The sequence below is a fragment of the Syngnathus floridae genome, chromosome 7 (assembly GCF_059516105.1).
Source record: "Syngnathus floridae isolate MCC-2025c chromosome 7, RoL_Sflo_1.0, whole genome shotgun sequence".
Lineage (NCBI taxonomy): Eukaryota > Metazoa > Chordata > Actinopteri > Syngnathiformes > Syngnathidae > Syngnathus > Syngnathus floridae.
The window spans coordinates 10,422,826-10,445,373 of record NC_142419.1 but is presented as its reverse complement, the minus strand read 5'-3'; the positions used below and the strand labels follow the sequence as shown (position 1 = coordinate 10,445,373).

Sequence of the window (22,548 nt, the reverse complement as noted above, 5' to 3'; positions counted from 1 at the left end):
TGAGGGTTGAGATGTTGGACATAGTGGGCATGGAAAAAACTCCATCTGTCAGAGTGAGATATGGATTCTGAAAAAGGACTATAAGTCGACTGCAATGTAATAAGTCTTAATTGATTGCACAATTAATCACAGGAAACAATGCATTCTAAAGTTTGTTCAAACAATGAAAACAGATTCATTGTACCCAGTGTGAACATGAGAGAATGGCTATTGTATTTTTTATTTTGGGTCAGTTCTTAAATGAACTTGGGCCCAGAGAATCAGGCGGATGTTTTTAAAATATGGCTTTTGCTTCGCATGGGACAACAAGAAACTGCCTTAAACTATTTGGAAAATTGTCTGCCATCCACTTATGAAATGTACTCAAAAGCAAATGTTTTTCCCTGCCACAGGTTATCCATGCAGACCAAGATGACAATTGGAAGCCTGCAGACAGTACACAAATCATCTCAGTCTCCTCCCACCTGATTGGAATGGAGCAGGCCGACCAAATGCAGCTTGGACCAGGGTTTATTGAGGCAAAAGGGAGTTGGAGGGGAAGATGAGCCGGAACAGACAACGGACAAACTGACATAACCTAACAAAACAACAACGTGACTGACCGACAGACTGGCTAACAGAAAGAGAACTGCCAGACCAAGACGTGGGACGAGAGACAAGAACAATCTGAAAGGGACTGAGGGGCAGACAGGACTTAAATACATGACAGGTAATGAGAGGCAGGTGAGGGTGATCACACAGGAGGGGAGGGGCGAGTACACAGAGACGCTAACACAAACTATGACAAAATGTACACACAATGAAATGACTGGGGATGAGTCGTGACACCACCATTCAAATATTGCATAAACTGCCATTAGTTACAAATGTAGATTGAGATGGAGATGAATTGGTTTGCATCTTACACACACAACAAAATGCACTCTGTGCAGTATCCCTACACCCTGGAAGCATAAAGTGGATTCAGTAGAGCATTACATTATCTGGTCGAGTCACGTAACTGAGAGCATCTTGCACTATAGTAACTTTAAGGAGACTAACTTGGCTCCTGATCTCAGTCTCGTACTGTTACGGAACTCTCAGTCTAAATCCTCATTGTGTCTGAGGAGAGGAGCCAACATCCTTCTTTGCAAACCTAAAGTAGGCAACGGGAATACGAGATAAAGTGTTGGAGGTCATTTAAATTACCATATATATATATATATATATATATATATATATATATATATATATATATATATATATATATATATATATATATATATATATAATTTTTATTTTTTTTACCTACATGTGCATGTTACATTGTGTTGTATTTCAGAAATAATTATTTTTATGAATAAAGAATCAAAGAAGACCCAATTTGGTGCAGTCTGTCATTGGTTGAAATCTATTGAAATGGTTGGATCGGATTCTGTCGGTCTGTGGATAGTAATAAACACCATGTTGGTTTGATGGTCCACATTAATTGAGAAGGACAGTGATCCGTAAAACCGAATCCTGACGCGTCACTGTTAAACGCACGCACGCACACACGAATCAGGTCAGGTTTGGTCTAACATCCGTCCGCACGTACACCGCCACAGTCGTCATAGCTAGCTGGAATTGTCTCTGGAGATTAATTGTTCTGCCTGTCACTATTATTTGCTGTCATTGATTGATGAACAATTTGTAAAGCATTTCAACTGACTTCCACAGTCAGCTATGGAATAAATAAATAAAAATCTGCTACTGGTCTATAACTTGAGGTCTATAATTTAGGTCCTGATTATATTGCAGAAATGCTGTTGGAAGATAAACCCAGTAGAGCTCAAAACAAACATGGTGAAGCAGCTTTTAACTGTTTCGCTGCACACAAATAGAATTTCCAACAGAAGTGTTAATTATTCTAAATCCAGTTTAATAACTATATTCTCTTTTCCCATACCTGTGATTAAGGTCTTTCAAAGCATTTTTAAATGATCTACTCCAAAATCATGTTGTTGCACTGTATGTTCTTTTAGCAAGCTACATTTCTTTACTTTGCTTAGAAATGTCTTTAACTCTTTTGCTTGGAAATGCTATTATATATCATTTTTAATTGCTGTGAATCACATTGAATTACCTTGTGTATGAAATGCAATATATAAATAAATCTGCCTTGATAAATATTTACTTTCAAATAAAAGATGTGAAATTGTATAATTTATTGATGATCTCATGACATAGCTACTGCGGTTGGGATGAAATGGACTCAGGTAGTCACATAACGCCATCTACTGGCTGTTTGAGGCACCTACAGAATATTTATAGTCTGTAATTAGTGTCATGGTGAGCGAAAGTCTATCCCGGGTGACTTTGGGCAGGAGACAAGATACATCACAGGGAGCATATGGACAAACTAACATTGACACCTCGGACAAGTTAGTGTCTTTCTAATATGAATGTTTTGGGAATATGTGAGGAGAAACGGGGGGGGGGAATACAGTGAAGATGAGGAACTTTTGGGATGCAGTGTGTATGTGAGTGGGTGCTGGGGGGCGGTGCGGTGGACAAAGAGCGTGAGTATTCCACCCTATCTGACCAGCTCTGCTGCCAGTGGGTCAAAGGAGAAGCAATAACCCCAATGTCACGCCGCAGAGTGGGTTTCTGCCTTAGTGACAAGAAACGCCGGAGGATGAATCTGGACGCCTTTGCAGAGCTCTGTGCGTAAGTTACCTGATCTGTTATTTCCAATTGGATGCAAATGAGGGTCACAAAGTTGGTTCGCTCAGAGCCCCAACAACAGAGACTGAGCAAAAATGAATGTAATTAATTAATGAATATTCCATTTTGATGACTGCCGAAGGCTACTCTCAATTAGAATATAGTAATTATTTGTTTTTGTTCATCCAGGGACCATGGAGTAGAGGTGGTGGAGGTAATTGTCTTATGTTAATAGAAGGATGGGCACCTATAGTAATTTCTCACCTTGATAATTTGTGATAAAAGCAGGACTTGTACATTGTTTGCATTTGTCTTACACGTATTGTGTGTTTGATTGAATTCTAAAGTATATGCACACCAGCTTACAATGTTAATGTTAACATTTCAGCATGCACTCATGGTCATAGGCGTCATATACAGATGACTGCAACTTTTGTAATCCATGTCTCAGCCACCTGTAGGCACCCCCTATTAGCTTTTTGTGCAGTTTGCTTGAGTAGATATCATTAAAAAACATTTAAGTGTGGTACAAAACTATTTGCCAGTTTTATGAGTATTTTTTTTGTTTGTATTTTACTGACATTTTTTGTGTAAAATTAAACCAATATCTTGTGACAAGGCTCTCTTTCATAAGCTGGAAAGAAGGCAGATTCATGAGAAATGATAAATACAGAATCAAATGTTTTCTTTTTCTTTTTCAGATTGATCTTTCTCAGCCACTTGGGCCCCAGGGACCCTTCGATGTCATAGTTCACAAGCTGTCCGATGTCATCGTGGAGGCGGAGCATGACAGCCAAGCAAAGCAGCTCCTGGTTAATTTCCAGGTGGAGCTAAAAAGAACCAAGTTAAATCACATGGTTATTTTAAATGTTAACCAAGATGCATCGTGCAATACAGCCTCATCAATTGTTCCGCATTACCATACACTTGTTACCCAACTAGCAGGTGGCAGAATAATACTGAGCGCTTTGCACAAGTGAAAGAAAAAAAAAAAAAAGAAACTTAAAATACCTCTGGGCCTGCAAGTGAAATATATTGTTGTGTCATGTTGCAGGCTTATGTGTCAGGTCACAGCAGGACAATTCTTCTGGATCCCCTGCCTGCCATGACCCAAATTCTAGACCGCTTCGCCTCTTACCGGATCATGAGCAATCTGCAAAATTCACTCCGAGGTCTCATGTTCAGTGATAATATTACTAAAATAGTAATATCGGCATCATGTTTTCAACGTGAAGACTGTTGTTTTGTTTGACAGACTGGCACATTTGCAGTCCTCCATACCTTGAGGTCCACAGTGCAAGTGACATGCCTTCCATTCAGCAGAAAGTGATGACTCAGAACCTGAGCTTCCCTCTCAGTTAGGTTTTCCACCTCATTGTTGGTTGCCTTTCCTTTTTTTTTGTTGACAACACCCATAAATTTGTTTACCATTGTCCAGTTTGTAAAACAAGAGTGGCCCATGGTTCTCTCTCCCATGAGGTACGCGCAGTCACATTATTCGACTTGTTTTTATTTGTAGACCTGTGTGCATTCCTCGGTCATTTTGCTTCGGTGCTTAGATGTCGCTGATCTTCAGTGCGCCAAGTCTGGTGGAGATCCATCCTCCGTGTGTCCTCCAGAGTTTTGTCAATCACGGAGCAGTCCTTCACAAGGTGTTTGTTGTCGGAGAAAGACACTTCTGTGTGGAGAGGCCCTCACTCAAGAACTTCCCTACTGGGCCATGTGGTTAGTCGGAAAATGCAGAATGTTTTTCACTTTTTTCACACATTGATTACATGTCAACCAACCTGACATTGATGAAAGGTACAGAAGGGCTGTTGCAGCATCCATCTCTGCAGTTGTGTCAGGATTGATTTGAAGGTCAGCTGTCGTTTGGCTGTTGGAGCTGCATGGGGTCATCCCTCTCCTCTTTTTCATTGCTGCATCAGGGGTGTCTACATTTCTTCGGGTTGGCGCTTTCCTTTTGCGTGCCATCCGCTCTATCTATTAGCGAAACATTGGAAGACAATGATACATTGTAAAATAAAACTCAAGTAACAAGTAACTAAAGTAAAAGAAAATAACACGAAAATGAAGCTACTTGAGATGTACAATTTCTTCAAAAGGGAAACAAAAGTGTTTAATTTCATTGTAGTACAGCCTTTAAAACATCGAAGCATATTGTCTATAGCTCAGAATGTGTCTCTATATTTAATGTATATTAATTTTCATGTTCAAACAAGCAGCAGTGGCTTCCATGGGTAAACTCGTGGAGTCAATGTCCCACGTGTTATGGCTAGCAATAGCATGTTTTCAACTGAGAAAGTAGACGATAAATTTACCTCCACAGACGCTGGTATTGGATCGGGATTTTCAGATGTTGGCCCATTTCCACCGACAAAATGCAGAGAGCATATATATGTGTTTCTTGACAATTTCTACTATAAACCCCTGCCGTTTAAAAGCCTCTACTGGTCTGCTTGTGCTATTTTGTGTTTTTGCTTTCTCTAAACTAAACTAAACTAAACTAAACTAAACTAAACTAAACTAAACTAAACTTTGTTCCCTATGCACACTGCCTACAGACAGAGAGACCATCTTCTTTAACAGCCAGCAAGTGTCCAAACCAGAGTCAAGCTCGGATCTCACAGCTGTGAGTATTGTGTGATATATTTAAATGAAAAGCCATGATTTATAAGCATCCTTCAGTTGTTTCTGTAACCAATATTCAATTAAATAAGGGGGGGGGGGGTGCACCGTAGGTCAAGTGACAGGGACTGATTTTGCGACTGTATTGGGATCGCCAATATTGTACAATGTATTTGTAAAAAGGAGCATCTGTCTCAAAACATGTCTTATTTCTTCAAGCTGGACGAGCAAATGCCCTGCCTGCCTCCTCCAAGCAAGGAAGCTGTTGCTGCCCTGGTCAGAGAGCTGCGCATTCAGCTCGGCATGGCCCTCTTTGGTGTGGATGTCATCATCAATATACACACATACACTCTCACAGTTATCGATATCAACATCTTTCCAGGTGAACACTAGCACATCCACGCACACAAGACACAGCCATGGCAGATTGTCCAGGAATTCTTGTCTTTTGTCAGGTTATGACGGTGTACCGCAGTTTTTCTCTTCTCTGCTCAGCCACATTGAGTCAGTGTTGGACAAACAAGCTTCTTCTGCAGACTCTCCTGAGATGACCGAACACAAAGGGGCGACTTCCAATATGGCAAGAAGCCTCTGAGAAATGATTGTCGTGTTAAGTTATTCTAATCAAAACATGGGCAGCAAATGTGCTTCATATACTTTTATTGATTAATAAATGGCATAGATGACACGGCAGGCACATAATACAGCAGTCTATTGGCCTGTAATATACTTGTACCAATTTTAATGGTTGACTCTCCTCCAGACACATCCTTCATTTACTACCTTGCTGGTTGATACATCTTACACATATGTACAAAAACAACTCTAAAGTTCAGTAAACATTCTTTAATTGTGAAGTGAACAATCTTTGGAATGGATCGTAATAATGTTAATAGTGTTAATTATTAGTGTGTGTTCACATCAGATTGTAACTTTTGGCTCCACCTATAGAAAAAAAGAGAATGAATTTAATAAACAAGTACTGTATGTGCACTTAAAACACGTATTAAAATACCTGCTCTATTGGCTTACTTAGTAGTCGTTATTGCAATCGCAGTTCTACGTTGTAAAATATTATTGCAGTTAACTGAGTCGCTTGGTAACCCTGTTAAATCTGTACCTTGTGCAATTTGACACAGTGTCCTCTTGGGGGCGCTCTTGTCTTTTACTTTGTATGACCTTGGCGCAATGATATTTACACGAGCACAGAGAAGTCAAGACAGCAACCACTGCGAATGTGACGTAACAACACCGAGCGATTGTTACGGTTATTTTCAGCGTTAGTGTTAACAAAAGACAAGAAAATGGCTTTAAGTGTCTTCCACGTCTCTGCCTCGTCCTTGGCTTGTTAAGAGTGCAAAGCTGTCTGAACCTCAAGTGACACGTTGAGACCTGTAGGCTTTAAATACATCAATCCTCATCTACTGTGCACATACGCACCAAATGTACACCTGACACACGTATCAGCATACAAGGTCCATTTGTGTTTTGTTGTTCGTCACAAACAGTCTGATTTTAACAGTACACGAGCCTAATGAAAGAATCCTTTTTTTTTTTTTTTAGAATAATAAATGTTTAACCTTGGGTAGAAATATCACGTAACAGTCATAACACTTCACATATAGGTATCGGTTATTGCACAAAAACAGATACTGATACACACAAATTGCTTATATACGTAACATCTGAGACAAGAAGCACTGTGTGCCTGTTTTGATGACTCAGCACTATAATTTCTAGGCATTTCTAGGAAGAAATGGCATTTAAATGAAAGTGCTGAATGCTTGCTTCTGTGGCAGTTGGCGAAGGATTCCACCTGTCGACTAAACATTTACAGGTTATTCTAGCAAGCCATGGATTGAGAGCTCCTAAACTAAAATTAGCATTGCATTGACACAGATGAAACAGTTCCCAGAAAAAAATCATTTTGCATCCAAAGAAGGGACACAGATGCTGTTAATGGGAATCAGGCGAGCTGAATGTTTGAATGAGAATGCAACCAAGAGCTATTGTGTGCGTGGGTGTTTATCCTCTCCGCAGCTCTCTCAGCTCTGCGGCAACTTCACGTAACTGGGCTTCAATCTCCAGCAGCTCCTGCAAATGGAAAGGAGAGACAGCCAACAAGACAACAGTGTAAGGTTTCACGTTACAGTCCTCACATCGAGTACCCAGATACATATAGTTTTTGATAATAGCAAACAGTGCTTGACTATTAACTGACAAGAAGATACCAGGGGCGGAGATATGTGGTGGCCATTGGTAGTCGTGGCCACCATTGTCTGCTCACCAGCCAACCCACTGGACACCCCAACGACTACAGGATGATTTTGATAAAAGTTATTATTCTGTGGTGTGGCTAATCAACAAAACGAAAATTTGTAACTCCGTGTACCACCGTAGAAATGATTATGAAGCAAATTTGATGGCTGAATAACATATTGTTCCTTTGACGTACCTCTCCTTCATCATCTTCCAAAGCACCTTCATCATCATCTTCATCCTCTCTGATGTAGTCATCCTCATCATCCTCATCATCCTCATCCTCCCCACGCGGATCGTCGTCGTCGTCGTCCTGGTCCTTCAACCTCTCCCTCTCAAACTGGCGAGTGGCTTCATCGCTGGCTTTCTCCATCACTCTCTTCTGCTGCGGCTCCTTCATCTCCACCCCTCCCTCTTCGCTCCTTTCTTCATTCTCACCTCCGCCCTTGTCACCCTCTTTTCCGTCCCCCTCCTCAGGCTTGCTCTGGTCCGTGTCATCATCGCTCTTCTGCGCTCGCGCCTCGTCTTGCACTCGTTGCATCTTCTTGACTAGCTCGTCCAGCTCCTCCTGCTTCTCCTTCCTCGCCTTCTCCTCCTCTGGGTTATTCTTACTCGTCAGCTCCTTCAGCTCCTTCTCCACCTTTTCCTTCTCCGCGCTCAGCTCTAACTCATCCTTCCTCTGGTCATCAAAACTTTTTTGCTGAAATTCCTCTTTGTCTGTGGCCATCTTTTGCTTGGTGTCGTCTTCCGCCTGGCCATTTTCTGACGACTGGCTTTTTGGGCTTCCTCTTTCCTTCATCTCGTAACGCTTTTTCTTCAACTCTCTCAGCAGCTCTTTGAGCTCTTCATCATTTCTCTCCTCCTTTTCCTTCTTGCTGATCTCTTCAGCTAGCAGCTCCTCAAGCTCCTTAGCTCTCTCCTCTTCATCGTGGATCCCCGTATCGTCAACCTTTGGCTCATCCATCTCCCTCCTCTTGGGGTTACCTTCCATTGTTGTTTTGCCCGCATCGCTCTTGTCATCCATCGACTCCAAATCACCCTCTTCATCAACTGGATTGTACTCATACCGCTCTCTCTCTGCAATAGTTAGCAACAACATTGCTCATTTTAATTTGCACACAATAGCTGTAGAAATATAATTACAGTGAACCCTCCACCATAATCACAATTAATCTTTTGTGCACCTGAATTTTTTGTATTATTACTGATTATAGTCAAGGCTAAATTTAGAGTTGCATGCTTTCACTGTATTACCTCATTGTGCTACCTTGAGATGGTTCCCGACTGTGCTGCAGTAAGTCATTGATCCCATAGAGAAGAAAAAATATATGCTACTGAGTCATTGTGTAAGCTCTGCCTGTATTTATTGGTGCTGGATTTATGTTTTACCTATAGCGTCAGATGTACAGCAGCTCAATAAATTTTGGTGTCAGCTTTTACACATTGGCATTTGACACAAAATGGATAAATGGATGGATGGATAGCACCATAATATTCATATTTACAATTTTACAATGTATTTCCTATAATAAACGGTGGTTCACTGTATTTCTCATTGAGAAAGGAAAAACAGTAGGAATCAAAGGCGTACCATCATCAGCCAGCCTCTGCAGCTCCTCAAGCAGACCCTGGTGTCTTTGCACTTCATCAAGTTCCGCTGCATAAAATTAAACACTCCACATAATAAAATCGTAGACAGACAACAGCATCGCACCAAACAAGGGTGTTGCCACCTATTCAATTCAGTGCAACTTCAAATTCAAATGCAGGGCGTGATCAACGTCGGATGGTCCCTAAATAAACCGAATCGAAGTTATGAACGTCATGCAATAATTTTGTTCAACACGAGCTTCACATAACATTAGTGGTCGATAGTTACAGTTTTTCAGCAAGTGAATCAAGGAAAAATCCAAAGCCGAAGAGAAGTTGTTGATTTAACTTCACACTCGGGTAACTATTAATAAGATGCATAAATTTTATCTGTGACACAAGAATTATGTCGTGCTCATTTGTCATTTAATAGCATTTATAGGGTCACCTGCTTTAATGTAATGCACATCTGTCTAGGATGTCAAATGTTGCTTACAGGCAAAAGGATATAACATATACAGTTGCTGATTATGATAAAATGATCACATAGCAATATGAATGTCATATGGTATAGTATATGAATATTTTGGACTCCAAACTGGAGCATCTTATGTGGCTACGTGGATATCTATTATATATCACCTGCCAGCTGAGGGCCACATTCATGTTTCGACCCATCTTCATTCAGCGTTTCTTGAATAATACATTCAACCTTGAGGAAAAAAAAACCACCCAAGAATTTTGGATGAAAATTTGGAATATCCAGTACATATAAAGGAGAAAAAGAAGGTAAACACAAACTCAATACAGACCTTTGCATCATTGAGTGGTGATATTACTGGCCGACATCCCACTGGTGCAAAAAAAAGGAGAATTAGAGTAAACATCTTTTCAATTTCTGCCACAATGGCAAACAAACAAAAAAGAAAAAAGAACAACAAAAACCAAGCAGTGTTTGATGCTGTCAAAGAGGGAGGACTTGTTATCAGCTAAGCACTGTTCCCTTGGTGAAGTGAAGTGCGAGTGCAAAGGAGCTTACATCTCTCCCGGGCTCACACACTCACAATAACACGCGCATGCACACACACTGTTCCCAGGGGCACAAGCCTGCAGGTAGTTTCCATCCGGGGCTAAATCTGTCTCCAATCCCTCACTGCCATTATATCATTAAAGGTAACCTAAGCAGTGCAGCACTTCCCTGCTAGCTAAATGTCAGCCCATACCGTAGATTGTTGGACATAATGCATTTCCCCTTATGCATACACCGATTAAAAAAGGAAAACATGTTTGCAATATATTCAAAAGAAAGTTTGATCATGCTGACGATGCCATAAATATTACCATTGAGTGATTTCAATATGCAGTGGTTGGCGACAGCATTAAAATTATAAATACACAGAAACACTCAAATTATTTTGCTGGTAATGTCATATATTTACCCATCCACTGCTTTCAGGCAAAATTCATGAAGTATAATCCCCATTAGCCGACAGGCACAATAAAATAAAATAAAAATTACTTATGCCAATTGCGTCCACTAGGGATATTAAGGCAAACTATGAGAGTGGTGCAAGAAACAGCAAGTCTGACAGACAAATAAATTATAACAAAAATGACATGAACTTCAATTGAATGACTAAGCCTATCCCAGATGACATTGGACAAGAGGTAGGGTACACCACTGATTGCTCATTCAAACTGACGATTGCTACTTTGTGACACACTGGAATAACAGCATAAAACTGCTAACAGTTGTCAACAACTGGCCCCAATGTTACACTGTTGGTACCAGCTTGTGCTCGGAGCTGCAGGATTAGTCACATTAAGGGAAGCTGTTTGAGCACATTCCAAAATCCTTGATATCCAGGTTAAGGCTCGTGTCCTTGCTAGTAAGACAATTTAGTGCACGAGTAGAACAACTAGTTGAACGGCAATCGCACAAGGAAAGTTTTTCTAGTGGCTTGCACTGTTGTATGACATTTATGCATAAATATAGAAGGCCAACTTTGAACTTTTATATGGCAACTACTGATAGAATTATTTGTCACAGTTGTCAACTGGTGCACAGTTTTGCCATACTAGCATGTAGTTGTCCAATTAGTATGAAAAGAAATGTCCTACAAGTAAGGACAAAAAGCAAGTATATGGACCTCAAACTGGATCTTAAAAAAATGAGCAATGGCATTTATCTGATTAACATATCTTCTCTTGATGACAAAGAACGTACTAGTATTTGGACCTAGTGGCATCTTTTTGGCATAGTATTTGATGGCAGAAATGTGCCACAAAATAAGATTTTAAAAAAAATCACACTAAATTGTTTTCTTTGGTTTAATGGCATGTTGTTCCTGTACTTTCTTGATGCAAATAAGAGCCAAATTAGTCAAATGTGGTAGGCTGTAGTAATGAAATTGTCAAAATGCAAAATTTTCACTATTATATTAGACATTTTTCACCAGCATCACTCCACATTTTTTTGCAGGCTTGTTACTGTCACAAACTTGTTGAGAGAAATTCCTTCTATTTTTACAAACTGTACTAGGCCAACAGTTGATTCTGGTCATTCAGTATCAGAACCATCTTCCAATATCATTCCACATCTTTTCACCAACAGCAGCCTGGTGGGATATAATCCGGCGGTTGAAAACTTTCAACCAACCAATTTTCTCAGGAATATGTTTGCAGTTGTGCAGGGATGTCAACAACACATGTGGTAAGCGAAATTAGTTTTTTCTTCTTTATTTATTAATGCAATGTTTTTTAAGTTCTGTTTCACTAGTTGTATTTTTTAGTATAGTTGCGACATAAGGTCAACTATATGTGGGTGCGTTTGCAAGCGCGGGATCAAGATGTTGTGGGTGTTCCGCACAAGGTGCGATTCGAGGTAGGACCGCCACTGCATGGACATCAAATATATCGAATGCTGCAAGGGGACTTGAAATATAACACCTAAAAAAAAGACGCAAATACCAGGACAAATTTACAGTGGCACGCACGTGGGTTGCCAATTCTCTCTTCATGCTAGACTACAAATTTTAGCTGTTTCCATTGAGCAGAATGTGATTCAATCTAAAAATGCTTAGGACTTACAGTGACGCTGAATTTGTTGATTACCTAACAGATTTAAGGCAGTCGTATGGGAAAGACGTAGCCTCGATTCAGACAGTTATCCGCATTGTGTCCGACAAACGCAAGAATAGCGAAATATGACCATACACTGACCTCCCACGGCTGCCAACAGACAGACTGCGGCGGTCAGCAATCCCATAGGATCCAAAATGTTGTTCCTTCCAGGAGATATCATTCAACCCGCGGGTTGGATGCGAATGCCAGTCATCACACACATACACACACGTAACACCCTGGATGAGGAGTGAGGTACTGAGCAAGAGGCTTGCACAGCGGCGTGCACGCGCGCGCGTTTGTTAGGTCAAGTGACGTAGCCCTGCAATATGGTGAGGCTTATGCCACCTGTATTGTGCAAATACAATACAAAAACGGGATATAGCATCACTCCAAATTTGAATTTACTGGTATAGTATCGGAATAGTCACTTTTGTATATGTAAAACAATCGAACTTGCTTACAAATGTCACTACGGCATATATTTTTCTCATGTTTTCATTTATTGCATCGAGATGTAAATCCAGTACAGTATTTACGATGCTGTGTTGAGCTCTACAGCGCCCCCCACAGGCAGACAGCAACCATCGCCCAATACCTTTGTGATGTATTACAGCACCTTGTTCACGAACACGATACACAAGCCAAGACGTAGTTAGTTCTTTGCTGGCCTGAATAATAAATGTGACCTACATTTACAACCTACTCTAATATTTGCATCAGAAGATTGTATTAATATTTTTCCAAACTTATCATTTTCTAACTTTTCTTGGCTGCATTGCTCTGTTCTCAGTAGATATACATTAGATTTTTTCCCCCCTCCAATCAGATTTGAGCTGCTATGTTCCAATGTCAATTTAACCACCTTTGGGCCTTCAGAATCAGTTCTATTGACTACTGCAAAATAAATATTAATAACAGGAAATACAGAATGTCTTTAAGCAATCGCATTCAAAATCATTCTCACAGTCAGTATTGATGTCAGCAATTTTTGGTCGTTGGTTGGTAAGCGCAAAACTTGCTACAGTGGCAGAGATTCCAAGAGAAAAAAAAAATCAACATCTCTGGTGAGTATGTTTTCTTAAACATTTTATGGCATTAATTATATCAAAAGTTGATTTTGAACTGCTTCATTTTGCCTTTCCGTATCCGACTAATGGTATCTATAATTTAAACATGATAGAAGTGGTAGTGAAGGTGCATTATGTCAGTTCCGTTAAGAGGCCACTGAAGACTCGTGTACCAAATGCACAACCCACCACCGAATACAGTAAATGTAAAACATTCATCATAATAAATGCGAAAATAAAAAAACTAAGCAGTATGATGCCATCCTGGAAGTTACCATGCCAAACACAGACTGAGTGGCATCATGATTAATTAACTATATTATGTATTGTATAGTGACAATGAGTCTGGCTATACAATCCATGCAGGAAGCACAGGTCACAGAAAAGCGAACCAATACGTGCCGAGTGAAGTCATGGAATGCTGTAAAAAAATTAAATATATAGGTTTTAAAAATGACTTAGATGAATTGTAATGTGACTGCACACATTATCTGCAACAGCGGTGTCACGTAATTGTGGGAGAAGGCCTGGGTCGGCGGCTGGGCTGGTTGGGACCAATGTATTTCAGAGGAGTGCACTTTGGCTTCTCAATTATTTCAAGACCCATATATGGTTGCAAGGCTCTGGGGATGAGCACTGATCCTTCCTACAGGCACAGAACATGTAATAACATATTGAAACAACAATTTACTTTGCATAGAAATGACATTTGACAAAAATAGGAAAACTTAAAATCAGTGTATGTAACACTGGAATAATCTTACTTTGGTTTGGTGAGTCTCCAGGATGGCAATAATAGTTCTGGGGATGGCACATGCAGTGGCATTCACCTAAAGACAAAACACACACCAAGCAGGTTTGCTGAATGCTAAAACAGCAGGAAAAATACCAGAGCGTCTCCTCAGCAGTCTTACTGTGTGGGCGTACTGCAAGCTGCCGTCGTCTCTCTCATAGAGGATGTTGAGGCGTCTGCTCTGATAGTCAGTACAGTTTGACCCACTAGAAATCTGAAAAGATGAAGGAATTTTTGTCACATTGCAAAGCTTGCTTGCAATGCTATGAAATCTAATAAATGGGGACATATTAATTTGTATTTTGCTATATTTCTGTTCAGGTAATTGATTTCTTGTATAAAAAAAAAAACAGTAAAACAATAATATTACATGTACAGTATTAGCAATAATGGAGGGAAGAATGTTTTGCTGACCTCGCCATAACTGTTCCTTCCGGGCATCCACGCTTCAATGTCATACTTTCTGTATGCTGGAGGACCCAACTCCTGTGTTGGCATGTCTAACACTCTGGGGGGGGGGGGGGGGGGGGAAACCATTCTCATAATTACAAGAAGAAATCTGTGATCAGAAATATGGTGCGGGATTTCATTGTGTGCCTTTTCTGACCTGTAGTGCAGCTCCAGAGCAGAAAATATCTCTTTTTGCAAGGAGACAAACTCCTCGAGGAGCTCAGTGCTCTCCTGCCCCGTCTCATTTGCCGTTACGCCAAACATTTCTACCTAGACACACACAAGACCCATTTTAAACTTATTATTCATTTGTCATTCTACAGCAATTTGATCGTAAAGGTTACTACTGTAGCAGCCAATTGATGCTCTACTGACCTTATTGAAGTGATGAACTCTGTAGAGGCCCCAGGTCTCTCTCCCTGTGTCTGTCTCTGCTCTGTAGCATGTACTGCTACACACCGTCCTGAAGCAGTAAGGAGGCAGCAAGTCAACTACAAATACTTCAAATAGCATAATTTCACTGGAAGTAAGAGGGCACTTTATACCTGACAGGTAAATCTTTCAAATTAACTGCGTGATCCATGAAATAACCTGGGGAGGAGAGGTATCACACATGTGGAAAATTAACATCTCAAGGACCCTGTTTACAAGTGTCATCAAGTCAAAAACTGGAATGAGCATCTATGCAGTGGTGCCATAATGTTCAGTTTGTTGTAGGAGGAAAATTAATTCTGTAGAAAACAGTAGGGAAGACCTGCCACGCCGACTTCTCCAGTCCCAGCCAGGTTTAGGTCTGGGAAACGAGCCGGGTCCAATGAGTAGACCTGAGAGCGATGGGCGTTGGGCTGCATGCCACATCCCTCCTGCAGATAAGACAACCAATGAGGTTCTTTCAATAGGTGTTACTTAGACAATGTCAATCAATAACTAGCTCAAATTGATTCATGTATTGAACGCCATTAATTCGGGTTTGATTCCAATTAGATTTTGAAGAAGCAGCCTTCCTTCTACTTGATGTGATGCAAATGTTCTCACTTCATCTTTTTGTTTGGCTAAATTGTGTTATAACACAGAAACCAAAAATGGGAGACTTTGCTACTTACAAACACTGCACCCTTCAGCATGTCAGGTACAACCATGGGAATGAAGCCCTGTCAGAGCAAAAAAATAAATAAAAAATAGAATATTACAAATATTAAACACAAAGACACATTTGTTTTACCAATATCTAATCTTTCAGCAGCTTACACGGCGTTGCAGTGTGTCGAGAGCAAAGTTTTGGAGTGCGATCTGAAGTCTGGCCCCTGCCCCCCTCAGATAATAAGATCTGTGACCCGAGACATGAGCGAGATGCCTGAAGCAGAGCAAAGATATGCACTCAAATAAGTGTATGCGTCTAGGAAATTATTGAAAAAGTACATCCATATTCACATGGTCAATCAAGAACGAAAACTATGATCGATGAGTGTCATCTTCATCACCTCTGCCTGATGAGGCCACCCAACTGCTCCCCCAGTTCGACATGGCCTCTGGGCTCGAAGTCAAATTCTTCAACAAAGAAAGAAAATCTTTTTACTTCACTGTACATGTATTTAAAGAATGCATTTACTCGTCAAAGCAGCTCAAAACACTCACCAGGTTTCTGCCCAACCAGCTCCACTACCTTTGCTTGGCTCTCATCTCCAATGGGCTGTGGAAAGATTTGAAATGTCAGAGATATCATGCTACACATAGAGAATAAAATAGCTCTTGCGCATATCTGCCTTTCAGTGAATTCTCACAACATCAGGGTGTGTGGTGTTGGGTAGACGGAGTGCTCGGCTATAGTGTTCCTGATCCAGCTGAGTCTCTTTAGGATAGAGATCGTTGAGTCTTTTACGGACCTCTCGACCTTGGACCAGTGCCTGGTTGTACTCTGAAAGCTGTGTGGTGAACACATGTTAGGAGCAACAGTCAAATGGTAGTGATTTCATTTGATATCTGTACAGAATTATTGAGTGTTAACATTTGACTTACATTGGCGAGGGCTTTCTTTCTGTGTTTTGCCTAAGAACAGATGACTCGTCAAATTCATGACTCTGGCTTTTGATCGCAGAGAAACACGCATGCACACATGAACGTATAGGTTAAGACTGGGGATATATTACTGTATTTAAGTCAGGTGTGGCATATAGATGTTTAACTGATGACTAAAAATTATGATTTGTGGAAAGGATTATAAAAAAAATGAGGTAATTTGGGCTGTACTACTGGGCTTCAACCTGTTGAGGCGCTGTTGGTTAATCATCAAGTTTCTGGACTAAAGTTTAAGCAGCTTTGTGACTTGCTACAAACTAGGTTGACACTGTAGAAACACACTGAACGTATTTTTGCACAAACAGAAATATGCATTCAAAAATAAACGCAAGAACAATAATTGTTATTTTACATATCATACAGGACCTTATTGAGACCATGAAAAAAATGTAATACGGAATACTGTAATGACTTTGCTGTACTGACCACCAAAGCTCTGACCGTTCCACTAATAAGCTGCTTCTGCTGTTCCAGCTCAGCAATTTCCCTTCGCACTGCCTGGAGCTGCTGCCACACACGCACCTAAAAGAAAACACACGCCCATGCCAACAAATCTTGAAAACTAAATTGAAGACAACGCTAAAATATGACTTTTTTTTATGCCACTTACAATTTCCTTGACATCTTCGCCGCGCAGCTCGCCTTTCCTGCTCTCTACATTAGCTATGACTTTGTCGGTCTGCTCACACACAGCTCTCATGTCCAACTGAGGCTTGTCGCTATATCCCTCACGAACATGCTCATACAAGCTACTGCGATGAGAAAAGCGACGGGGGACTATAAAACAAACCCTCTGCGTTGAGAAATGTCGCACTACGGGCGACAATACAAACTTTGCAAAGCTTCTAGTAGAGGAAAAGGCGACCACGTAAGTCGCCATGTTGGATTTAAGACGGCTGGTGCGTTCATAGTAATGGGAATTTCAAGAACACACGTGATTGGCACTGATAACCACGCGATACCGTATGGATGATATTGGAAAATGGAAAATCATACGTGATAAGGGTTATGACATAATAATGCGTTCTAAGAATATGAAAGCAATTCGCAACTAACTCTCCGCTCTTATGAAAAGACAAGAGTACTGTTTGCAACCACACAGAAGCTGTACTATAAGGCAGCACGACTCCGGAAGCAGAACTAGATACAACATCAACTGTTACCCGGTAATTTATTTGTACAAACATTATGTAAATATAGCGTGTACAGCTGTTTAGACATTTACATGTATCTATATATCTATATTAGTATACTTAGAGGCTGGGTGCAGGACTATTAACAGAAGAGGACAAAAAGCTAAGATATTGTCACGAGCCAAAGGTCAGCCAATCAGGTGAGCGGAAACTAAGCGCTGCGGTGATCCGGTCTGACATGACAAGTGCGGCTGGCTGGACTAGAACTCAGTTCAGATTTCTTGGTCCGAATTTCCCGAACTACTTCTTTGCGTGTCATCATAATTGAGTCACATATAACGGGGAGTATCACCTGTTACGACGGGACAGGTTATGAACAGGAGGTGAATTGTTCCTGTTTGCTAATTTTCGGATGTCTGGTGATGTGAGTGTGGCTGGAAGAGTAGCGTGTAACCACCGCGTCTTCACCTCAGGCCAGACGAAACCTATCGGCTGTGCCCAGAGCAGTGCAGCCCTGTCTGTGACAGTGCAACGGGTGTTCGGGTGCAAACAAGCCCTCTGCAACCTGCCTCACATTTTGTCGAAGTGAGACCCAAGCGGCCGTCAAAGTGGAAACGAGAAGAAGAGCAAAGGTAGTGTTGATATGTAAAGTGTGCCATGTAAATCATGGGTTGCTCTCCTTATTTGATAGCTAGGCCTCCGAACCTTTTATTATTAGAATGGACTACTCCAAATTAATTACATATGCATGCTGTTTGTTTACTGCACTTCAGATGAATGCTGTGCGTGGGGGCACAGTCACATGGCGCCCCCAGCCATGGCAGGATGGGGATGGAGGAGGAGGGGAGCCTCTGTCAGACAGTGACTCAGAGGAGGAGGATTTCCCCGATGACAGCACCACTCCGCTGGGAGACTACGTCACTCTCGGTGAGGCAGGCTCAAATAAAGAGGGGGTACCCTTCAAGGACATGACTTGCAGATGAGTCAGTTTAATCCTTTCCTCTACGACCAACCTTTCTCGTCTTTTCAGTGTGGTTCTGACATCCCTCTGTGTTTCCCTTTATGCATCTTCAGGACTGAAGCAACTGTTGGATGCTCAGCAGTTGTGTGATGTGACCTTGGTTGTTGAGGGAAGGAAGTTCCTGTGTCACAGGTATACCTGCCACGACTCATTAGATGTCAATTGTCATCCCTTTTTAAACACTGAACACACACTCATGAATGTACCTAGCTATTTTTGTGCCGCTCAAGATAATTATCTTGATAATCTGTCTGTTGGCCTGTTCAGGGTGCTCCTAGCAGCCGTAAGCCCGTACTTCAGGGCAATGTTCACCAGTCCCCTGGTGGAGTCTCGCCTCACCGAAATCCGGCTGGAGGAAGTGACACCGTCCGTCATGGAGACCGTCATCCAGTTTGTGTACACTGGGGAAGCCGGGCTGTCTCTGGAAACCGCTGAGGATCTATTTGTGGCCGCCAATCGCCTTCAGGTCATGCCTCTGCAAGACCTGTGCTCCAGGTGAAGTCATATCTGTGGTTTAATGTTGTCAGTGATTTTTTTCTTGTTGGAAGAACTGAACCGCAAAAATGTCAGCATCAATATATTCACTGTTTACTGGAATGATGTCAAGTAACTGTAAATGATGCATCGCCTCTGACTCAAGACGAGTAGGTTAAGAACCGCCGTGAAAGGTTATTTTTCTCTTCTGAATGTATTCCCTCCAGGTTTCTATTTGAGCACCTGTCGGTGGACAACTGTCTGGGGATGTATTCTCTAGCTCGATCTCACCATGACCAGTTGTTGCTCCGCGCCTCCCTCCGGCTGGTGGCCCAGCACTTCCCTCGTGTATCCCGCCACAAAGACTTCCTCCTCCTTGATCACGGCACCCTCGGTAGCCTCCTGAGTTCGGACCGTTTGGGAGTAGATTCTGAGGCGGAGGTGTACGATGCAGCGAGGCGCTGGGCTGAGCACCAACCGTTGGATCGCTACGCTCACATGCCAGCACTGCTTCACCACCTGCGTCCGGGACTGTTGTCACAGGAGGAGAGTCGAAGACTGAGCCAGGAGTTGGGCCCCGCCGCAGCCGGCGAGGGTCTTGGAGGGCCCCTACGTCCGAGGGAAGGAATGTTTGAGAAAAAAATAGTTTGCGTGGACCTGACACCGAGGGAAGATGAGAGATTACTTACATACGACTACACTGTGGACTGCTTCGACCCGCGGACAGGGAAGTGGGAGAAGCTGGCAGCGTTGGGCTCACTGGTGAGTCCCGGCTGCACAGCTGTGGGCGAAAGACTGTTTGTAGCAGGAGGAATTCTGGGCTCGGGCTCTGTGTCTTCGGCTGTGCACGAATATGACGCTGTGCTGGACCGCTGGACAGAACGCCCTTCCATGGGCCTACCTCGGTGTATGTTGGGCCTGCTGGGCTGCGGCGAGTCGCTCTTCGCTTTGGGGGGAAGCAATCGCTCAGCACTGCTGGACTCCAGCGAGACCCTGGAGCTGGCTACACTTAAGTGGGCACCGGGTCCTCGGTTACCCCTCCCCTTGCGTGCCTTCGCCTGTGCAGCTCTGCGAGGACGACTCTACCTTTTAGGCGGAACAACACTTGAACAGAACCGGGCTGTGGTACATTCAGGGGTGCTTATTTATCACACCTTGACAGACTGCTGGACTCGAGTGTCTCTGGACTCTGGCGCCACTTGCCTCGCTGGAGGTGTAGCAGTGCGAGGAGGAGTCTGTGCCATCGGCGGATACATCAGGGATACGACCAAGTTCTTGGATGGAAACTACACCAATCTGGAGACTTTAGACGCCACTGGCCGCGTGCTGTTTTTCAGGGAGGGCAGGGCATTTGGTGTGGAGCGAGAGGTGACTGGAGGAGGGGTTACGGTGTCTGCAGAGCAGCGTGCCGGCGCAGGCGGGGCTAGCGACAGAGCCCCCAGCCCGGTGGTTTTCCCCGGCTTGCCTCGGAGGATTGCAGCCGGGGGTGTGGCCAGGTGGAAACGGAGGATTTATGTTTTGGGTGGAGAAAACGGCTCCCGGTTCTATGACAGCGTGTACTGTTGGAAGCCCGGCTGGCGAAGCTGGGTCCAGAGACGTGAGAAACTCCCTGGTGACACAGGAGGCGTCAGTCAGTTTGGGTGCACCACTCTTAAGTTCCCTAAGAAACACATCCTGTCCAGACTGAGACGAGCCAAAGAAAACTGCATTGCACATGAGTAGCTTGACAAGAACCAGTTGAACCTAGAGATGAGCTCCAGGTTGACCAAGCTGGGTCACAATTTCACAAAAGTCTGCTAGCAACCACAGCATATGTAGAAAATTGGTGTAGCTAAGAGCTTCAATGCGCCTGAATGTACTTTTATCATCTGCTCACACTGGAAGTTTATCTAGTGTTGGCATTCAGAAAGTTGCACATTTTACACAGCTCTGTTGCTACAAATATGTTGCTACTGTTATCTGCTCAGAATTTTTGATATCACTGAGTTTTTTTGTTCTAACAAATAAGTTGTACACCTGAAAGGCTTCACAACCAAATGATGTGAACTCAATACAGCAGATACATTTAGGTATTTGTTTAAAGCTTCCTGTTCATAGTACAAGTCACTCCAGAGTGGCAAAAGCGGTTAATGATTACGTGAAAAGCATGTTAAATTTTTCTTTTATATTTCATTAACAGCTAATTGCCAGCCAATTAGTTCCAAACCAATTGGCTAAAGAAGTCGTTTCGCTCATCTAATCATATTACCCGACTTGATTACTGCCAGTTAAGCCTTCACATCCCTAAATAGAGCCTGCTAATTAATATGAAGAATATCCTAAATCTCAGCAAGCAACATATTTTATTTTGTCATTTGCTATATGTTAGCACCTGTTATGTAGCTGTTCTGATTTATTAGGAAATTGTTATTGGATGCCACTCTTAAGGCATTGTGTGTTTGCTTCAGGAATTGAACTTCTGAATGAATGTAAAAAGGTTTTCTAACCTGCTCAAATTAGCATTGCACTTTATTTATAAAGTTGTTTTGTTTCTCTGAAGATGCCGTCAGCCTAATAAGGCTGCACAGTATACTGTATTTGCAGGCCTTTGACAAAATGTGAATTTTAGATAAGTAGAAAATTATCCATTGGCCACTTAGTTATTTGTTGAATGGATCACTTAGCTGGATGTAACATGTGAATTATTAGAATGCTCCAGTTACCAGCGATGATCGAGTTAAATAAAAAAAAATAAGGTCATCTGTTTCCTGTTTAGCCAGAAGATAACCATTCAAATAAAAAAAATGCAATACTATAGTGTCAGCCAAAAAAAATTCTGGTTGCAATAGCTGATTTTTTTTTTTTTTTAGGGGGTGGGTTGGAGGCAGAGACCTAGTTAGTGGCCAGATTTTGGCTCATTGTATTTTGAGTTGCAGTGTAATTTGTGTTTCAACCAAGGGACTACATCAAAAATAAAATTGTGTGTGCAAAATTGTTTTGCCGCCGCACACTGAATTTGTGAAATGAAACGTTCAGATGGGTTTTTTTATTTCTTTTTGTATGCTGTTGCTTTGTGTGTGAAAACAAGGGGTTTCCCTGTTCTGAGGTGTAAATCTGCTAAACACAAGCTCCTTGCACTGCACACGTGCACCAGCAATCAGTGAAGTAGTTTTTCTACCATCAATGAAGGTTCATAAACAGCAATACAAATAAATGCTTTTATTGCTGATATGTGTTGATTTTTTTATTAATTACATCACAAGAAGT

At 42.0% G+C, this 22,548-nt stretch overlaps 4 protein-coding genes across 7 annotated transcripts; 2 read left to right on the top strand and 2 right to left on the bottom strand.

Annotated features, from left to right (window-relative positions):
* The first annotated feature begins 2,517 nt into the window (after positions 1 to 2,517).
* Positions 2,518 to 6,607, top strand: LOC148395175 (inositol-tetrakisphosphate 1-kinase-like). Its single transcript, XM_088381425.1, has 10 exons — positions 2,518 to 2,688; positions 2,875 to 2,899; positions 3,387 to 3,509; positions 3,740 to 3,857; positions 3,941 to 4,042; positions 4,124 to 4,164; positions 4,245 to 4,410; positions 5,250 to 5,317; positions 5,533 to 5,695; positions 5,769 to 6,607. The coding sequence occupies exons 1-10, from the start codon at positions 2,606 to 2,608 to the stop codon at positions 5,906 to 5,908; spliced, it is 1,029 nt and encodes a 342-aa protein (XP_088237551.1). The 5' UTR covers positions 2,518 to 2,605; the 3' UTR covers positions 5,909 to 6,607.
* On the bottom strand, positions 5,957 to 12,578 carry LOC148395174 (uncharacterized). Its single transcript, XM_088381424.1, has 6 exons — positions 12,385 to 12,578; positions 9,975 to 10,015; positions 9,805 to 9,874; positions 9,164 to 9,229; positions 7,769 to 8,649; positions 5,957 to 7,407 (listed from the first exon to the last, which is right to left on the bottom strand). The coding sequence occupies exons 1-6, from the start codon at positions 12,464 to 12,466 to the stop codon at positions 7,339 to 7,341; spliced, it is 1,209 nt and encodes a 402-aa protein (XP_088237550.1). The 5' UTR covers positions 12,467 to 12,578; the 3' UTR covers positions 5,957 to 7,338.
* A 779-nt stretch (positions 12,579 to 13,357) lies between these two features.
* On the bottom strand, positions 13,358 to 17,635 carry sars2 (seryl-tRNA synthetase 2, mitochondrial). Its single transcript, XM_088380832.1, has 16 exons — positions 17,285 to 17,635; positions 17,101 to 17,196; positions 16,615 to 16,644; positions 16,380 to 16,520; positions 16,234 to 16,288; positions 16,080 to 16,146; positions 15,847 to 15,952; positions 15,702 to 15,749; positions 15,353 to 15,461; positions 15,144 to 15,189; positions 14,974 to 15,061; positions 14,756 to 14,868; positions 14,563 to 14,656; positions 14,270 to 14,362; positions 14,120 to 14,185; positions 13,358 to 14,001 (listed from the first exon to the last, which is right to left on the bottom strand). The coding sequence occupies exons 1-16, from the start codon at positions 17,552 to 17,554 to the stop codon at positions 13,861 to 13,863; spliced, it is 1,563 nt and encodes a 520-aa protein (XP_088236958.1). The 5' UTR covers positions 17,555 to 17,635; the 3' UTR covers positions 13,358 to 13,860.
* Positions 17,636 to 17,787: 152 nt separating this feature from the next.
* LOC148395172 (kelch-like protein 12) lies at positions 17,788 to 22,510 on the top strand. 4 transcript variants are annotated; one of them, XM_088380829.1, is made up of 7 exons: positions 17,788 to 17,840; positions 17,923 to 18,007; positions 18,281 to 18,439; positions 18,581 to 18,734; positions 18,882 to 18,960; positions 19,096 to 19,323; positions 19,530 to 22,510. In XM_088380829.1, exons 4-7 carry the CDS (start codon positions 18,581 to 18,583, stop codon positions 21,022 to 21,024), a joined length of 1,956 nt encoding a protein of 651 aa, XP_088236955.1. In that variant the 5' UTR covers positions 17,788 to 17,840; positions 17,923 to 18,007; positions 18,281 to 18,439; the 3' UTR covers positions 21,025 to 22,510. The 4 variants fall into 4 exon arrangements, with proteins under 4 accessions (XP_088236955.1, XP_088236957.1, XP_088236954.1 ...); XM_088380831.1 differs by having other exon boundaries at positions 17,795 to 17,994; XM_088380828.1 differs by having other exon boundaries at positions 17,795 to 18,007.
* Positions 22,511 to 22,548: the final 38 nt, after the last annotated feature.